Source organism: Carcharhinus amblyrhynchos, chromosome 4 (assembly GCF_965287045.1).
Source record: "Carcharhinus amblyrhynchos chromosome 4, sCarAmb.v2.hapA, whole genome shotgun sequence".
NCBI lineage: Eukaryota > Metazoa > Chordata > Chondrichthyes > Carcharhiniformes > Carcharhinidae > Carcharhinus > Carcharhinus amblyrhynchos.
Window position 1 is genome coordinate 24,328,328 of NC_137327.1, and position 17,720 is coordinate 24,346,047.

The 17,720-nt window shown below is 42.7% G+C and overlaps 1 protein-coding gene across 2 annotated transcripts in view; it reads right to left on the bottom strand.

The window, feature by feature from the left end:
* Positions 1-1,123: 1,123 nt before the first annotated feature.
* LOC145341855 (mitochondrial inner membrane m-AAA protease component AFG3L2-like) overlaps positions 1,124-17,720 on the bottom strand; it is a 51,560-nt gene continuing 34,963 nt past the window's right edge. The window contains exons 13-17 of one of the 2 annotated variants that reach the window (XM_080186850.1): positions 16,278-16,388; positions 9,593-9,708; positions 8,317-8,517; positions 5,765-5,959; positions 1,124-5,073 (exon numbers count right to left, since the gene is read on the bottom strand). In XM_080186850.1, the coding sequence (XP_080042976.1) occupies positions 4,858-5,073; positions 5,765-5,959; positions 8,317-8,517; positions 9,593-9,708; positions 16,278-16,388 (839 nt within the window). In that variant the 3' untranslated portion in view covers positions 1,124-4,857. The remainder of the gene's footprint in view (positions 5,074-5,764; positions 5,960-8,316; positions 8,518-9,592; positions 9,709-16,277; positions 16,389-17,720) is intronic. The other variant, XM_080186851.1, reaches the window with a different exon arrangement.

The window sequence follows — 17,720 nt, forward strand, 5'->3', positions numbered from 1 at the left end:
ATGCCCTATACAGCCGCAGCAAGACCTCCCTACTTTTATATTCAATCCCCCTCGCATCCCATTCGCCTTCCTGACCACCTGCTGCACCTGCAAGCTGGGTTTTTGCGACTCATGCACAAGGACCCCGAGGTCCCTCTGCACCGTCGCCTGCTGCAGTTTTTCTCCACGTAAGTAATAATCCTTCCTACCAAAGTGGACCACCTCGCACTTGCCAACATTAAATTCCATTTGCCATTTCCTGGCCCATTCGCCCAGCCTATCTAGATCCTTCTGTAGACTCTCCCCACCCTCCGCACAATTTGCCTTTCCACCAATTTTGGTGTCATCAGCAAATTTCGACACCCTACACTCGGTTCCCTCCTCCAGATCATCTATATAAATGGTAAATAGCTGAGGCCCCAGCACCGACCCCTGGGGCATCCCATCGGGATATCCCATCAGGCCCTGGGGACTTGTCTATCTTAATGTTTCTCAAGAACCCCAATACCTCCTTTTTGATTTCAACATGAATCAAAATATCTACACATCCATTCCCAGACTCATTATCCACCAAGTTCTTCTCTCTGGTGAATACTGACGCAAAAGTATTCATTTAATACCTCACCCATTTCCTCTGGCTCTGTGCATAGATTCCCTCCCTTGTCCTTGAATGGGCCAATCCCCTCCATGGCTACCCTCTTGCTCTTTATACATGTATAAAAAACCTTGGGACTATCCTGATTCCTGCTAGCCAAGGCTTTTCCGTGACCCCTTTTAGCTCTACAATAGCTCCTTTTATGGCAGCACTTTAATTTAAAATTCTCACTATTGTTTTCCTTTGGGACCTTGCCCCTCATAACTGTGGTTTCCTCCAACCCAACACCCCTTCCCCTGGGCATTTATGCACTTCTCCAATTCTGTCTTCTTGTGCATCACTGAATCTGTGAAGCATCTTCTGACATTGGTGCTACAAAAATGCAAGTTGCTGTTGACTGTTTCAGGAATCAATAGTGTTCCAAAATATCTTTCTTGCGCACACTTCAGACCGTATTCCCTTTATCATCATTTGTCACTCATGCCAATGACACAAATACAGCAGCTTGCAAATAATCAAAGAGCCCCAGGGTACGGGTAAACCCATTAATCCATCATCCTTAAATTTATTTTTCTGACCCAGTCACATCACTGACAGTGAGTTACCAGACTGCCCCTTGGTTAAATAAATAAAAGGAATTATAAGTCATATTGGCTGGGTTTTGTATTTCTAGAATTTCTTTGCAGGAAACGATAGCACTTATTAAATACAGAAATATGGACATGTATTCGAAGTAGAGATTAATGATGGGGTAATGCAAAACATTTCCCTTTGCATTATTAGTGCAATAGCAACGCTAATTAACTGACAACACTAGCATGTTCCAACACCCAGCACTACAAAATGATTGATACAAAAAATTTAGTTGTGTTTGTTTGTAATACCACACAATCTCATTTCAAGGGTAATAAACTGATCTATCAGTTGTAACCTGTTGAAGTTGCAAAAATCTAAGTAGTTTTGTATAGATTTTTCCTTCTTCACAAAATGGCATTAACTTTTTAAGATTGCAAGACTGTAACGCAGGCAACCATTTAACTGGACAACATTTAGAGTTTAACTTTTTAATATCTTAATGCTGCTGATTTTCCTATCTTAGAATCTCAACCTTATAAGAATTTATCACAACACTACAGATAAATTACAACACAAATACTGAAATTCAGTAGCCATAGTTTTCCATTGCCAAAAACCGGAAATATTGTGGCCAGTGTAACATTTGGTAAGGCACAATGATTACAAAAACCCATTGTGGAGTAACTAAGTACAGCAGAAAAAATATTTTTTGTATAAAGGTCATATGAACATTCAGAATTTAAAATGTCTGTTGAAAGTAAATCCTTTCTATACAAAAGATATGTGGGTAATAAGCTACTTACTGCAACAGCATATCTAGTAGCATGCAGCAATATTCACTATGCAAGTGCTGCCAAAAGACAACACACAGTAATTGTAATAATCTCACCATTAGAGTCTGAATTAATTCAAACAAAAGATTAAAATATACAGAATACTAATAATCATTATGTGCGTCAGGATTGTCACCAGTAAACAGCAATATTCAAGCTTTAACTGATGGGTCAAGTTCAATCCTCAAGACCTAAAAACACATTTAGTCAAGGTGGTGTGAAAGCAACACAAGATGAATGGTTTACGGTTCATGGACTGATCAAGTGAAGGACAGGTCACCCCAGATTGAAATTTGAGTCTGGTGATCTTCCAGCTTGGTTTCAAATTTGCAAGATTGTATCTACACTTTGAATAAATACTGAAACCCATAAACTAATTTATCCTACATATTATTTACTTTGCACCTCGATGACCTTACATGTCAAAGAGGCACAGGCTGTGGTAAAATCCACCACGACTAATTTTCCCACATTTGAGGCAAATAGAGTCCTCAACCAATGCAAATGACATGTTGAATATTTCTGTTATGAGCAGCCTTGCTTGTGATATGCAGAATGAGGCCATTATCCTCTTTGGAAGGATTGATACAAATGAAGGAAATAATGCAGCTCAAGAACAATTAAGCTTATCTCAAGAATGAATACATGTTCGCACTATAAGGTTGGTGCCTATACCTGACTTTAATGAAGGAAAAATTCAAAGAATACAAAAGGCAATGAAAGTGAAGGTTTTATCTTTTGGAAATGAAGCATACAACTACTGAATGAAAAAAGATTAATTTTGTAATCACATATTAGGAAATAGAATCAATTATACTTAAGTAGCAACAACGGGACTGGAAGACTAACACACAATTCTGGCTCAAATTAATTCTTCATCAGGGATCAGTCCAGCTGATAAACAGGATTTCTGACCATTCTTGATGAAAAGGATTTTGAGATGGAGTTACATTGAAGGGTTGAATTTTTAAACAAAATAATTTATATGGATTTAAATAAATGTCACATGCTGGAGGCACTGAATCTCTGTCCCGAAGCTAGATGGGACAATGTGAAATTCACAACAGCAAGAGTGGCATGGTGGCAAAGTGGTTAGCACTGCTGCCTCATAGTACCCGGTTCAATTCCGGCCTCGGGTGACCATCTGTATTGAGTTTGCATGTTCCCCCCATGTCTCCATGGGTTTCCACCACAAGCTAGTGTCTCCTCCCACAGTCTGAAAGATATAGGGGTTAGATTGACCGGCCATGGATAATGGCCACTTAGTGTCATGGGGACTAACAGGATAGATATGTGGGGTTACAGGGATAGGGTTTGGGTAGGACTGTGGTCAGTGCAGGCTTAATGGACCAAATTGTTTCCTTCGGCAGGCCAATTACTCAAAATGGCCTTATTCTTCCCGAGAAAAAGCCCACTTAAACTCAAACCATCAAAATGAAATTATAGTTACTTTTATTGACAGGCCTACTATAGCAAAAAAAATTAGCTGCACACCTTCTCTTCCCCCCTGCCCCATTGCTGTACTAACACAAAGGAGTATATGTTAGTCAGGTTAAAAAGGAGACAAGAGTCTGCCTAGGGCCAGCAGCTGCAAAAATAAAATGCAAAAGATCAAGGTTGTTTGCAGTAGAACTTGCCCAGAAGAATAAGTAATGGCAAAATAAATCAAGTCAGTCAACTGACAGAAGTTACTATTGTTTCCACTTTAAGGGAGATGTTAATAAGTGGAACCTGACACTTATTCTCTACGATCACTTGCTGCCTATTTAATAAAGCGACTTAACGATTCATAGATGACCTTTTAATTGGTAAGCGTTTCTTGATTCACTACTGAAAAGAATCAAGAAGCACACCGAGATAAGTGTAAAAGCATAATATCCAGTGCAGGTCACAAAGGGGTCGAAGTTTAATGCCCCTGAATAACAGCATCACTTAGTTAAATATCAAGTGGCATTTACACATAAACACAAGACACTCAGATTGCTTATCGGAGTGACTGCCTATAACACACCCCAAGAGAATATCTAAGCTAAATGTTAAATACATCGCAGTGTCCATGACAACAGGAAAACAATCATCTTTGAAACACTATCAGTTTGAAAAAAGAACTATTCAACACATATGGTAACATTCTTACTAGAATGCTTAAATATCAGGTTGCGTTTGTTTAGCTCTTTACACGAAAGACAGAATAAGTGACAGTGCTTTCAAATGCATTTTAGTGGCATTGCAATATATTTTGTTGTTAATTTTTTTCAAATATATTGACGCTCTACACCAGCTTTGACCTGTACACGTAATTCAAAATGAAATCGGTTTGGAGACTAAACATTTCAAGTAGCTAAATTCATTTCTCTAGATAGTGGGAAGAAAAGAAAACCAAAAGTTCAAGATTGATAATTGTAGTACCAGTGAACAGTTTCCACTTTCAGAGGTGAACATTTTCAAATACCTGCATAAACTCAATCTTTTTGAAATTCTTTTGTTTACGACCATTAAGAATTTGTCTATTTACTGATGAAACTTTTGAAAATTCCTTTAGGTTTACTCTTGTTCATTCAAGTGCCAATAAATAGATTGTGTTCCTTCTAGTAAGGCAGGGAGAGAACTGGTTTATCAGATTCAGCCCAGTTTCAGTAATTCAGCAGGCTCAGTCTAAACTGCTTCCAATTCAGTTGTGAAACATGATCAATGTAAGAGATGACTGCATGAGCTGCATCACACAACCTATCTTTTGTCAAAGGCCTCCTTATATGAGAACTGTTCCAAATGACAGTGCGGTTGTTCTCATTTTATCTTAGCAAAGCAAACCTTTCAATTCAGACAGCACTAAGCTCTCCAGTTGACAGAAAGTAGAAAGGTGCTTAATATATTTCATGCTAATTGTTTTTGCGGCAGTTCCTCTTTACTCTCCTCCCTCTCCTGGTTCCAGTCCTTCAGACCTTCTGGTAAGGTGGTGTCCTCTTCAAAGCTGCCGGTACCTTCAACAAACTCTTCATATGTGGATTTTTCAGAAAATGGCCTTGGTCCCAAAAGATCAATCATGTCACTTTTATCAAGCACTTCCTTCTCTAGTAATCGTTCAGCCACCTGATAAAAGAAACAAATACAAAATTAGTGATCTCAGCTCAGTGGGACCAAAAGGAGTGTCCACACCTGGGAAGTAAGAAAACTCGCACAAAAACTTGGAGGGATAAATTCTGAAGTCAGCAATGCAGACTAAAATTAAATAGGGGAAAGGCTATAAGGAGTTTTGTTGAATGTTAATCACACCTTCTTCACGTCAATGCAAAAGTTAGGATGAAATCTAGTCAGTTACAGTCTTAATCCATTAAAATGGCCTCAGTAACACAGGGCTCTGGTTCAGTATCTACAGCCAGTGTGATATTTTGTAAGCTTTCACTGTTCCCTTTTATAAGCATACATTAGCTAAAATAATGTTTTCACATTTATATTAATCAGATATGAAAATATAACCGCTAGTAATCTAGGCAGCAATGAAGGTATCAGAAATCTAAAAAGGACAATAGAACTAACACTGCAGATTTTACAGGTTACTCATTGGAGTGGATGTTGACTGAGTAATCATTTGGGCAAAAAGCTTGGAAAGGCAGGATGTTATTTCTAAATAGTCCTCTGAGATTTGATAGTTTCTCCAAAGGAAAACAGAATGGTTTACCGGCTGGCGAACAACGGAAACTGAAATGTAAAATACAGCAATATGAATAGAGGAAGTCTGATTTTGCAGAACTGATGCTCCAGTAACAGTACAATCACTCACTTTTTCAACTTCTAGTCGCTTCTCTCTCAATAATGCCAAAGTTCTCTCGTTTGCTGCACCAATAAGAGCCCGAACCTCTTCGTCAATAATCTGTGCTGTGATCTCACTGTACGGCTTTTCAACAACTGTTTCACCCTGCCGCGGAAGGTCAAAGGACACTTGCCCAAGTTTTTCACTCATACCAAACTGAACAATCTAAACAACGAGAGGAAAAAATATTGGATTATTAAAAATAGATTGGAACTCTCAGATAGCGAGGACTTCAGATGAAAAGCTGAGCCATGTGGAGCGGAAGTGGCAGAGCTTAATTTCCAGTCTCTGCCAAGCTAGCTGATTAGATGCTGTTTCTTGCAACAGCTTCACGTGACTTGATTACTCTGCATAGTTAGAGAGAAAAACATCCCACAGATCAAGTCTACCACTCACAGGATTCTGGTGCTGATTCACTAAATAATTAATAGTTTTACTGGGTAAAACAAAGTGCTTGCACATGAAAACAGACCATCATTTTTTTGTATCAATATACATGAGTGAACATTGATTGTTTAGTGATGGCCTCATTAGACAGAAACTTGGCTGGAGAGCCTTCAGATTGTTGCATGATGATATCAGCTTTAGGAAGAGAGGAGATGGAACAAAAGTTAAGGGTATGGAACGCACAGTGACAGCAGAAGATACGGTTTTGGTCTGCTTAGATTTTAAAGGTAATCGAAGACTGGATGTGGGGCAACAAATTGGACAAGAGGTCGTGCCTCTTATCATTGCCTCAAACGTGGAAGCTGACTCCCTGCATGCAGGTATGATCACCAAGTGGTAAAGGTGTAGATGCCATAAGAGAAGTTTTTACCATCTCTGGTTATAATTCAATACACAAGAGTTCCCTTGGATGATTCTTGGAGGTGTTGATGTTGAGGTGGCCAGAGAAACTACTGTAGAAATACTTTGGCTATGGCTGGAACACAGTGAGACTTTCTTCAGGGCCAAGTCAATGATGTGGGAAGGACCATGATGTAATTAGAATAACTAAACCCAGTGTTAGAGGACATACAGGCGTGAGTCTACGAGAAAGAAACACTTTTTAAGATGACTGGAGATCGGAGAGTTGTTACTGGGAGATCTGGGATGGTAATAATTCTTTTTAACTATCTGGGATAGTGGCCATAGAGCTGAGATCTCTGACAATAATTCGCAAAATATGAGTTAAGAAGAGAGGTTTGGTAATTAGAATTTTAGTGGGGAGGGGATCAATGGAGCAAGAGTACTTTTCATATAGGAAATAAGCTTGAGATGGTGGATGTAGGGAAACATGAGAGATACACAAGAGCACAGGCAAGAGAGAAAGGGGGAGAGTAGGAGAGTGAGAGAGGTAGGAGGGAAAAGACAAAGGTTCAGGCTTTAGAGTGCTTTTAGAATGGAAGTCAGGAAGATTTTGCTTTGGAGCCAAGGAGAAGCACAGGCAAAAGACTGTCTTTTTCTTGGAGATGAAGAGAGCTACAAGCTCAGTGAATTTAGGTAATGGAAGGGTCAAAGGTCAGGCAGTAAGGAGCTGGAAGCAATCTGGAAGAGTATTTTTTTCCAGTAATCAATATAGAAAAAAAGATTGCAAGGGGAGCACTGTAAGGACTGAAGATAAATTGGTGACCAATGCCTTAGGAGAAGGCAAGGTTACAGCAATGACTGAATTTGGATCAGGAAGTTTACAAGGAGAGAGGTTTAGAGAAATTAAAATGGTCATTAATTCAGAGTTGAACGGAATGGATATAGTGCACATTACGAATGATAATGACGCATTCACTTAGCAAGGTCAGGCAGATTGCATTTGCACTGTATTGAAAATATTTTTCTTCTAAATAGCACATAGATAGAAATTGACATATACTGACCTAGAAAAAAAAATGTCCAAGTCAAACCATTAAGTTTAGTTAGAAACATAAATGGCATTTCAATTATAAGACAGTCCCCTGTAGCCATGGTGCGAAGATGCCAGCATTGGACTGGGATGAGTACACCAGATTAAAGTCCAACAGGCTTATTTGGTGTTACAAGCTTTCGGAGGGCTGCTCCTTCATCAGGTGACTTACCTAAAGAAGGAGCGACACTCCAAAAGCTTGTGCTACCAAATAAACCTGTTGGACTTTAATGTGCTGTTGAGAGACTTCTTGCTGGTCCTGTAGCCCTGGCAACATCCAGTGATGAAACAAAATACAAAAGTGCTTCATTATATTTCAAAAGGATGAAGGTAACACAACTCATAAAAATGTTTCCATTGGCTCTTTCCCAACGGGAGGAAAGAATGTTATGCAAATGAATAACTGATTTACCCATTTCTTTGGGTGCCCCAGGAAAAAGGTTTGTGTAGTGTGTGTGTGTGTGAAGGCGGTGGGGTGTGGGGTAACTGGAGAAACTCCACCCAAGAAGCCTCAGAATAAATCGCAGGTCAAACAGATTCAAACTCTGGTCTACCGGATGGGTTTTCTCGAGTGTTAGACCTAACACACTCCCTAATGCACCAGGACAACTAAGGTGATAATGAAATATATATGAGGATTTACCTGGGCATAAGCACTCTGTGTGATTTTTTTCAGATCATCCTGAGCACCAGTTGTGATACGACCGAAAAATATCTGTTCAGCCACTCGGCCACCAAGCATCATGCACATGCGATCGAAAAGCTGCTCTTTTGTGTAGAGATACTGCTCTTTGGGCAAGTACTGTGCATAGCCAAGACCTTTTCCACGAGGTATAATAGACACCTGCAGAAAGAGTATTTATAAATTTTAACCTACAACATTACATCATAAATCCTGACCATAACTAGCTCAACAGCTCAGATGTCAAAAAACTCTCAATACACCTAAAAAGGAACAAACCTACCTCAACAATGATTCTTCCATTTCTTTAGCTTCACCATAAAACATTATCAGTACACATTAACAGAAATATATTTCCTTGAAAGGTTGTTCAACAATGAAAAATAGATCAAAATTAAATGAGGGAAAAAAATTGTATTTTCTAACTTCATAGTTAGAAATAGATTTGGTGCAAACACAATCTGAAATCCAACGAAATGAGGCATACATATAATTTAGGAATAAAGCTGTTTCATATAACAAAGAATTGGTATTATGCACCACTCGTCGATTGTCCTTGGGGTAATTTTGAGGTTATACATTTCTTTTTTGCCAAAGCATAAAATTAACCTTATAACTTATTTCTGGATTGTTGTAGTATAAAAAGGGCCATTGAGCTTATGCTAAACAAATTATTATAAACCGATTCAATAGAGTTATTGCAAAAAATCAGTGCTTTTGACTTTCCTCTCAGTTAATTACTTGTTTTTATAATATTTTATTTCACTTCTCCTCTATTAGATTATTTCTCAAATTCTTCTACCTCTTTGAAAGAACCAACTTGTCCCATTTAGTACTCCGATTAGCTTTGTGGTTAAAAAGGCGGCGGCGGCGGCACGGACACATTGGGCCGAAGGGCCTGTTTCCATGCTGTAAACCTCTATGACTCTGATTATACACGCAACTGAAACCACAATCAGCTATAATCTTATCAAATGGTGGAGCATGCTTGAAGGGCTGAATGGTCCACTCCTGCTCTCACCCTATGTTCTAAAGCAAACAGTCAGGGAATAACAACTTTTGGCCTGGATAAGTCAGTGTAATACTAGCAAAGTGTCACTTCTTTGCATAAATTATTATTCTGCTGCACTATGCAACTGAGTTCTCACATCCTAATCAATGTCAAACTATTTAATGCACACTTAGCATGCCCACCACTTCTCTTCCAAAGATATAAAGATAACAGTTGATTCATTACTTTAAGCAGAGGGTCTGCATGCTCCAGGAACCAGCCAACAATTGCATGTCCAGCCTCATGATAGGCTACAGTCCTTTTCTCATCAGGTTGCAAGACTTGAGTTTTTTTCTCTAATCCTAAAATGAAACATGAGCAAAAGAATGATTAGAAAATGAATGGTGCTTGTTTAACAGATGTTCAGTAATGTCTTGCTTTAGATGTTCAATGTTAATGAGCGTGCAGAGGCATACAATGAAGTAGCCAGAGGATAGCCTTGTCTGAGAGAGACAATTGGAGTTAAAAGGTATGAATGGTAATAAGATTAAATCATAAATGTACATGTAGAAAAAGCTCAATTAAGGTAATATATTCATCACCTACCAAGAAGTATGTACAGAAACAAAACAAAATTTCAGAAATTACTGACAAATGTACAAATTACAAAATGATCGTCACTATCAAAACGGCTCCCAGGCTACCAAGGTCTTGTCCTTTGTAATTCAATCTATTTGCACCCATCAGCAGCTGGCCCCACTCTGTCCAGTTGCTTCGCCTCCTCTACTTAAAATCCCATGCCAAATAGGAATGATGTTCCACAAAGAGAATTTGAGGAGTTAGGGTCCAAATTAAATGCAGAACATCAAAGGTTGGATTGTTACCCAAGCCACACACAATTGGGATAGGGTCAAACAGATTTATGGAATTAAACACATGGCTTAGAGAGTGTTGTATGAAGAAGGGCTTTTGATTCATGGGTCACTGTGTCAGTACACAAGGCAAAGTGAGCTATTCTGTTGGGATGGGTTCCACATGAATCAGGCTGAGGTTAGTGTCCTGGCCATATAACTGAAACTAATCGGGGTGGGGGGTGGGGGGGGGGGTGTGTGTGGGGGGGGTGTGTGTGTGTGTGTGTGTGTGTGTGTGTGTGTGTGTGTGTGTGTGTGTGTGTATGTGTGCGCGCGGGTGGTGGTGGTTTGAAATCGAAAGAGAAGGCATCAGAACAGTACAGTAATCTCGAAAGACAAGCAGAATACAACATGATGGGGCAGAGAAATCAACAAAATTTGTACATCAATAATAAAGTCGTTGTAGGGGACAGAAGTAAAAACATGAAATTAAAAGTTATTTATCTAAATGCACACATCATTTGCAATTAAACTGATGAAGCAGTGACACAAATAGAGGATTCAACAACCGAGGTCATCACACACCACTGCTGGCTCTGCAGGGTCCATGGTGCTGTATGGTGGGCCTCTGAACATGCACAGTCGCCCCAAACTGTCAGCCTCCCATCTGCTGGCCAGCTCGGAACCACTGCAGTGCTGCCCCTCCCAACCCTAATTAAACTAATGAGGGGGGGGGGGGGGGGGTGGGGAGGTGGCTGGGACAGAGTTGGGTGAAAGGAAAATTATCAAGGAGGAGGTGGTTCCGAGGGATACTCGTGGGTTGAACTGTGTCTGTTTCAATGCTAGGAGTGTGGCAGGGAAAACGGATGAGCTTAGGGCCTTGATGTTTGTGAGGCAGTTAGATGTGGGGGCTGTAACGGAGACATGGTTATGGGAAGGGCAGGACTGGCAGCTGAATGTTCCTGGGTACAGGTGTTTTAGGTGTGACAGAGGAGGGTTGGAGGGGTGGCACTGTTAGTAAAGGAAAACATCACAGTAGTGCAGAGGGAGGACGATAGGGAAGAGACAGGGATTGAGTCGCTGTGGGTGGAGTTGAGGAATAAAAAGGGAGAGATCACATTGCTAGGGGTGTACTATAGGCCACCCAACAGCCCGAGGTCAGTGGAGGAAGGCATTTGCAGGGGCATTTTGGACAGGTGCAGGAAGAATAGAGTGGTTGTAGTGGTGACTTTAATCTTCCAGGAGTGAATTGGAGGGGGCCTAGAGCTGGGGGTACGGAGGGAGAGGAGTTTGTGAAATGTGTTTTGGAAGGGTCGCTAGAGCAGTATGTAACAAGCCCGACTAGGGGAGGGGCTATACTGGATTTAGTGTTGGGTAATGAGCCAGGGCAGGTGGGTGAGGTTGAGGTAGGCGAACATGTGGCTAACAGTGACCACAAGTCCGTCTACTTTAGGATAAAAATGGAAAGGGACAGGTGCCGGCCGAACGGGAGCGTGCTGAACTGGGGAAAGGCGAGCTATAGCAGGATTAGGAGGGAGCTGCAGGACACTGATTGGGAGGGACTGTTAGCTGGCAAGTCCACGGTTGGCAAGTGGGAGGCTTTTAAGGGCAAAATGAAATGGTTGCAGGGGAGGTATGTTCCGGTTAAGCGGAAGGATGGGAAAGGTAGGATTAGAGAGCCGTGGATTACAGGGGGTATTGAAGACTTGGTCAGGAAGAAGAGGGAGGCGTATGTTAGGTCGAAATGACTGGGTACGGAGAGTGCGCTGGAGGAATATAGAGAGAGTAGGAGGGAGCTAAAAAGGGGAATTGGAAGGGCGAAGAGAGGGCATGAAATGGCTGTGGCTGGTAGGATTAAGGAAAATCCAAAGGCATTTTATTCCTATATTAGAGGCAAGAGAGTAGTTAGAGGGAAAATTGGTCCTCTTAGGGACAAGAGTGGAGAGTTATGTATTGAGTCGGAGGGAATGGGGGAGCTCCTGAATGAATACTTTGCGTCGGTATTCACGAAGGAGAGGGGTTCGGAATCGTGCGGTCTCTTGAAGGGAGCTGAGGATCAGTTGCAGGAGATATCTATTACGAGGGAGGAAGTGCTAGGGCTTTTAGGTAGCGTAAGGATGGATAAAGCTCCGGGGCCTGATGGTATTTATCCCAGGCTGCTTAGGGAGGTGAAAGATGAAATTGCTGGGCCTCTGGCGCAAATCTTTGTCTCTTCTTTGGACACAGGTGAGGTCCCAGAGGACTGGAGGGTAGCAAATGTGGTACCGCTGTTCAAAAAAGGTAGTAGGGATAACCCTGGAAATTACAGACCGGTGAGTTTGACATCGGTGGTAGGGAAGTTAATGGAAAAAATACTCAGGGGTAGGATGTATGAGCATTTGGAGCGTTGCGTTCTGATTAGGGATACGCAACATGGCTTTGTTAGAGGGAGGTCTTGCCTTACGAATCTGGTGGAATTCTTTGAGGAGGTGACAAAAACGGTTGGCGATGGGAGAGCCGTTGATGTCATCTATATGGATTTCAGTAAGGCGTTTGACAAAGTCCCTCATGGTAGGCTGGTAGAAAAGGTTAAGGCGCATGGGATACGAGGCCAGGTAGCTAGGTGGATTGAGAACTGGCTGGGTAATAAGAGACAGAGGGTAGTTGCGGAGGGGACCTTGTCGGGCTGGAGGCCAGTGACCAGTAGTGTGCCGCAGGGCTCAGTACTGGGACCTCTCCTCTTTGTAGTATACATAAATGACTTGGAAGAGAGCGTAGGTGGTGTGATCAGCAAGTTTGTTGATGACACCAAGATGGCAGGGTTGGCGGGTACTGAAGTGGACTGTCAGGTGATACAACAGGATATAGATAGGTTGGTGCATTGGGCAGATAGGTGGCAGATGGAATTTAATCCTGACAAATGCGAGGTGATGCATTTTGGAAGGAATAATGCAGAGAGGAGCTATGTGATAAAAGGTAGACAGATTAGGAGTATAGACATGCAGAGGGACCTGGGAGTGCAGGTTCACAAATCCATGAAGGTTGCGTCACAGGTGGAGAAGGTTGTTAGGAAGGCTTATGGAATGTTAGCCTTTATAGGAAGGGGTATAGAGTATAAAAGCTGCCGTCTAATGCTTCAGTTGTACAGGACGTTGGTTAGACCGCATTTGGAGTACTGCGTCCAGTTCTGGTCACCTTACTACTGGAAGGACGTGGAGGCTCTGGAAAGGGTGCAGAGGAGGTTTACCAGGATGTTGCCTGGCACGGAGGGGCTGGGTTACGAGGAAAGGTTGGAGAAACTGGGACTATTCTCCTTGGAAAGACGGAGATTGAGGGGGGACATGATAGAGGTATATAAGATACTGAAGGGAATAGATAGAGTTAATAGTGAGAGACTGCTCCCTAGACTGGGTACAAACACGAGAGGTCATGATTTAAGGGTGAGGGGTGAGAGATATAATTTGGAAGTGAGAGGAAGGTTCTTCACGCAGAGAGTTGTGGGGGTATGGAACGCGCTACCGAGTAGGGTGGTGGAGGCAGGAACGTTGGACTCGTTTAAGGTTCAGTTAGATAGGCACATGGGTAAGTAAGTTCGCTGATGACACTAAGGTCGGTGGTGTTGTGGATGGTCTGGAAGGATGGAAAAAGTTGCAGCAGGACATAGATAGGATGCAGGACTGGGCGGAGAAGTGGCAGATGGACTTCAACGCGGATAAATGTGTAGTCGTCCATTTTGGCAGAACCAACGGGATGAACGAGTACACTATCAAGGGCAGAAGTCTGAGTAGTGTTGAAGAGCAGAAGGATCTAGGGGTCCGGGTCCACAGGACTCTTAAATCGGCCTCGCAGGTGGAGGAGGTGGTCAAGGAGGCGTATGGTGTACTGGCCTTCATTAATCGAGGGATTGAGTTTAGGAGTCAGGAGGTAATGCTGCAACTTTATAAGACCCTTGTCAGGCCTCATTTAGAGTATTGTGCGCAGTTCTGGTTGCCTCACTATAGGAAAGATGTAGAAGCTATTGAGAGGGTACAGAGGAGATTTACAAGGATGTTGCTTGGACTGGGAGGCATGCCTTATGAAGTTAGGTTGAGGGAGCTCTTTTCCCTGGAGAGACGAAGGTTGAGAGGCGACCTGATAGAAGTTTACAAAATGTTGAGAGGAACAGATAGGGTGGACTCTCAAGAGGCTATTTCCCCGGGTTGAAATGGTTGCTACGAGAGGACACAGATTTAAGGTGCAAGGAGGGAAGTTCAGAAGTGATGTTAGGGGTAAGTTTTTCACTCAGAGGCTGGTGAGTGAATGGAATCGGCTGCCGTCAGTGGTGGTGGAGGCGAACTCGCTGGGGTCTTTTAAAAGACTTCTGGATGAGTATATGGGGTTTAATGAGATTGAGGGTTATAGATAGGTCTGTAGGTTGGTAGGTGTTGATGTGATCGGCGCAACTCGTGGGCCGAAGGGCCTGTTTGTGCTGTAGTGTTCTATGTTCTATGAGTGAAACGAGGATGGAGGGTTATGGTAGGGGCTATTAAATAAGGTTAGAACCTCGGGAGACACCGGAAAAGCAGGCTTGTAAGATTAACATTTTTGTCTTTTCACTCCGCAAGTGGAGGTCCACCTCGTTGTCAAACGAGGGGCATGCACACGGTGGGTCGTGCGTGGGCTGCTCTTGGAAGTTCCGGGAGTGGCTTAGTACTTCGTGTCGGTGTGTGTGCTTGATCCTGGACCGGTAGATGGGCGCTGCAACAGCTCGGTGACTAGCACTGCTAGCTGTGCAGATACATGGATTTGGGCCTGTGTCTGTGGGAGTTTGCACATTCTCCCTGTGGTTGCGTGGGTTTCCTCCGGGCGCTCCGGTTTCCTCCCACACCCCAAAGATGTGCTCTTAGGCTGATTGGTTTTACCAAATTGACACTATTCTCCCCTGAATCTGGCTAAGTTAGGGGTTCCATTCGTAGACATGCAGGGTAGAATAGGTGTAGGGTGATGCGGCGGCGCGGGCTCATTGGGCCGAAGGGCCTGTTTCCCGTGCTGGGTTGTTCTTTGTAACCCCTAATCACAGTCTCCACTCCCCCTGATCATTCTTAGGCCTGGCCCCAATCTTCAGCACCCCCACAACCCCTAGGGGTCACAGGCTGGCACTGCTAGGGTGCCGAGGGAGCACCACCCCCCCACCCACCCCGCCTAACTACCTCGGGACCCCAATTGCCCCCCCCTTCACTCTAGTGGGGTCATCCTGATAGTTCCCCGAAAGTGGGGCGGTAGGGTGGGAGAACTGCCTCCTGTACCTGTGAAAGCTTCATCAATATCTATTAGGTGGTAACGTATTTCGTGTGCCAGTGAGAGAAATACTGTCTTGTCAGCAATCTTTGTTGTGAATGACACCGATACAAAGAAACACAAGACTGACTTGCCTAGATCATTGCTATCTGTTTGCAGCTTTTTCTTGAAATGGCAATTTTTTTCATTCATGCCCACGAGTGTGAAAGTATGATGATTAATTTCACACAGATATAAAAATTGGGCTAATTTTTCACAAGCATTAAAAGGAGCAGTAGAAAATCCAAAATTTAAAAGATCCATTGAATTTGCAGAAGTAGGATAGCACTACTGCCTCACAGCACCAGGGACCCCAGTTCAATTCCTGGTTTGGGTCACTATCCGTGTGGAATTTACACGATCTCCCTGTGTCTATGTGGGTTTCCTCCGGGTGCTCTGGTTTCCACCCACAGTCCAAAAGACATGCTGGTTAGGTGCACTGGCCATGCTAAATTCTGTGTACACGAACAGGCAGCAGAGTGTGGCAACTAGGGGATTTTCACAGTAACTTAATTGCAGTGTTAATGTAAGCCAACTTGCAATGCTAAGAAATAAACTTAAACTTAAAGAAGCAAGGTAAAAAAAAAACAATTTTTCCACCAGCTGTTCTTCAAAATCAGAACTTGCTTGCACCTGAAATTAGTGGAAGAATCACAGATCTTACTATTACAAAGGACCATCAGAATCCTGCATTCTCAAGATTAAGAAATCATAGAAAGTAGTAATAAGAATACCCAAAACTGGGATGCTGAACATACAACAAGCACTCTTCAAGTCAACCTCACCTCCAATCACACGTTCTATTGCCTGTTCAAAATGCTTCACGTGGATTGATTCATTTAAATGTCGAGCAGCAATGAGAGCAGCTTCATTACATACGTTGGCAATGTCAGCACCTGGAAAGAACAATGTGCTGCATCAATCTCTGATACAAATTATAAAGTCTTAAACTGTCTGGGATGACTGGAGCTTCAGCATTAGAGAATAAAAATTGCCTTATTTTTTTCTATCAACTGTCAGCATTAAGCTCTCCAAGGACAAGTAGATCAATAATCAGATGCGAGATAAAGCTACTTATAACTGGCCCAATCTTAACATAAGATCTCTCCTTGCAGAACTCGTGACAGAGAGCTGACAAATTAATAACAAACCATCAAATGTAGTGTTACTGAGAACTAGATTAAGGCGAATTGTTTCAGATGGCGACCTAAGAGGGAGGTTTGGGAATCTTCTCTCTGACATGGTTTTAAACCCAATATCTGGAAATGCATTATAGTGTGCAAAACCACAATCAGCAAGTCAATTTAGGGGAATCGGAGGAATTTAGCGGTGGGTGACGAGGAAATGGCTGAGGCTTTAAATAAGTTTTTTGTGTCAGTCTTCACAGAGGAGCACACAAATAGCTTGCCGAATATTAAAGACAGAAGGATGGTAGGAGATGAGGTCCTTAATGCAATTACTGCCACTAGAGAGGCAGTCCTTGATAGACTAACGGGACTGAAGGTAAACAAGTCCCCGGAACCGGATGGAATGCATCCCAGGGTTCTGAAAGAAATGGCAGAGGTGATAGCGGATGCCTTTATCAAAATTCGCTGGACTCTGGGGAGGTGCCGGAAGATTGGAAAACGGCTAATGTTACGCCGCTGTTTAAAAAAGGTAGCAGACAAAAGGCAGGGAATTATAGACCGGTTAGTTTAACATCTGTAGTTGGAAAAATGCTAGAATCCGTCATCAAAGAAGAAATAGCGAGGCACCTAGGAAAGAACGGTTTGATCAAGCAGACACAGCACGGATTCGAGAAGGGGAAGTCGTATTTAACGAATTTATTGGATTTCTATGAGGATGTGACTAATGCGGTACACAGTGGGGAACTGGTGGATGTGGTGTTTTTAGATTTCCAGAAGGTGTTTGATAAGGTGCCTCACAAAAGGTTGCTGCAAAAGGTTAGGGTGCACGGAGTTGGGGGTAAGGTGTTAGCGTGGATAGAGGATTGGTTGTCTAATAGGAAGCAGAGAGTTGGAATCAATGGCTGCTATTCTGGTTGGCAGTTGGTTACTAGTGGAGTGCTGCAGGGATCAGTGTTGGGGCCTCAACTGTTTACCATTTACATGGACGATCTGGAGGAGGGGGCTGAGTGTAGGGTAATGAAATTTGCTGATGACACGAAGATGAGTGGAAAAGCGAATTGTGTGGAAGGCGTGGAAAGTCTGCAGAGAGATCTGGATAGG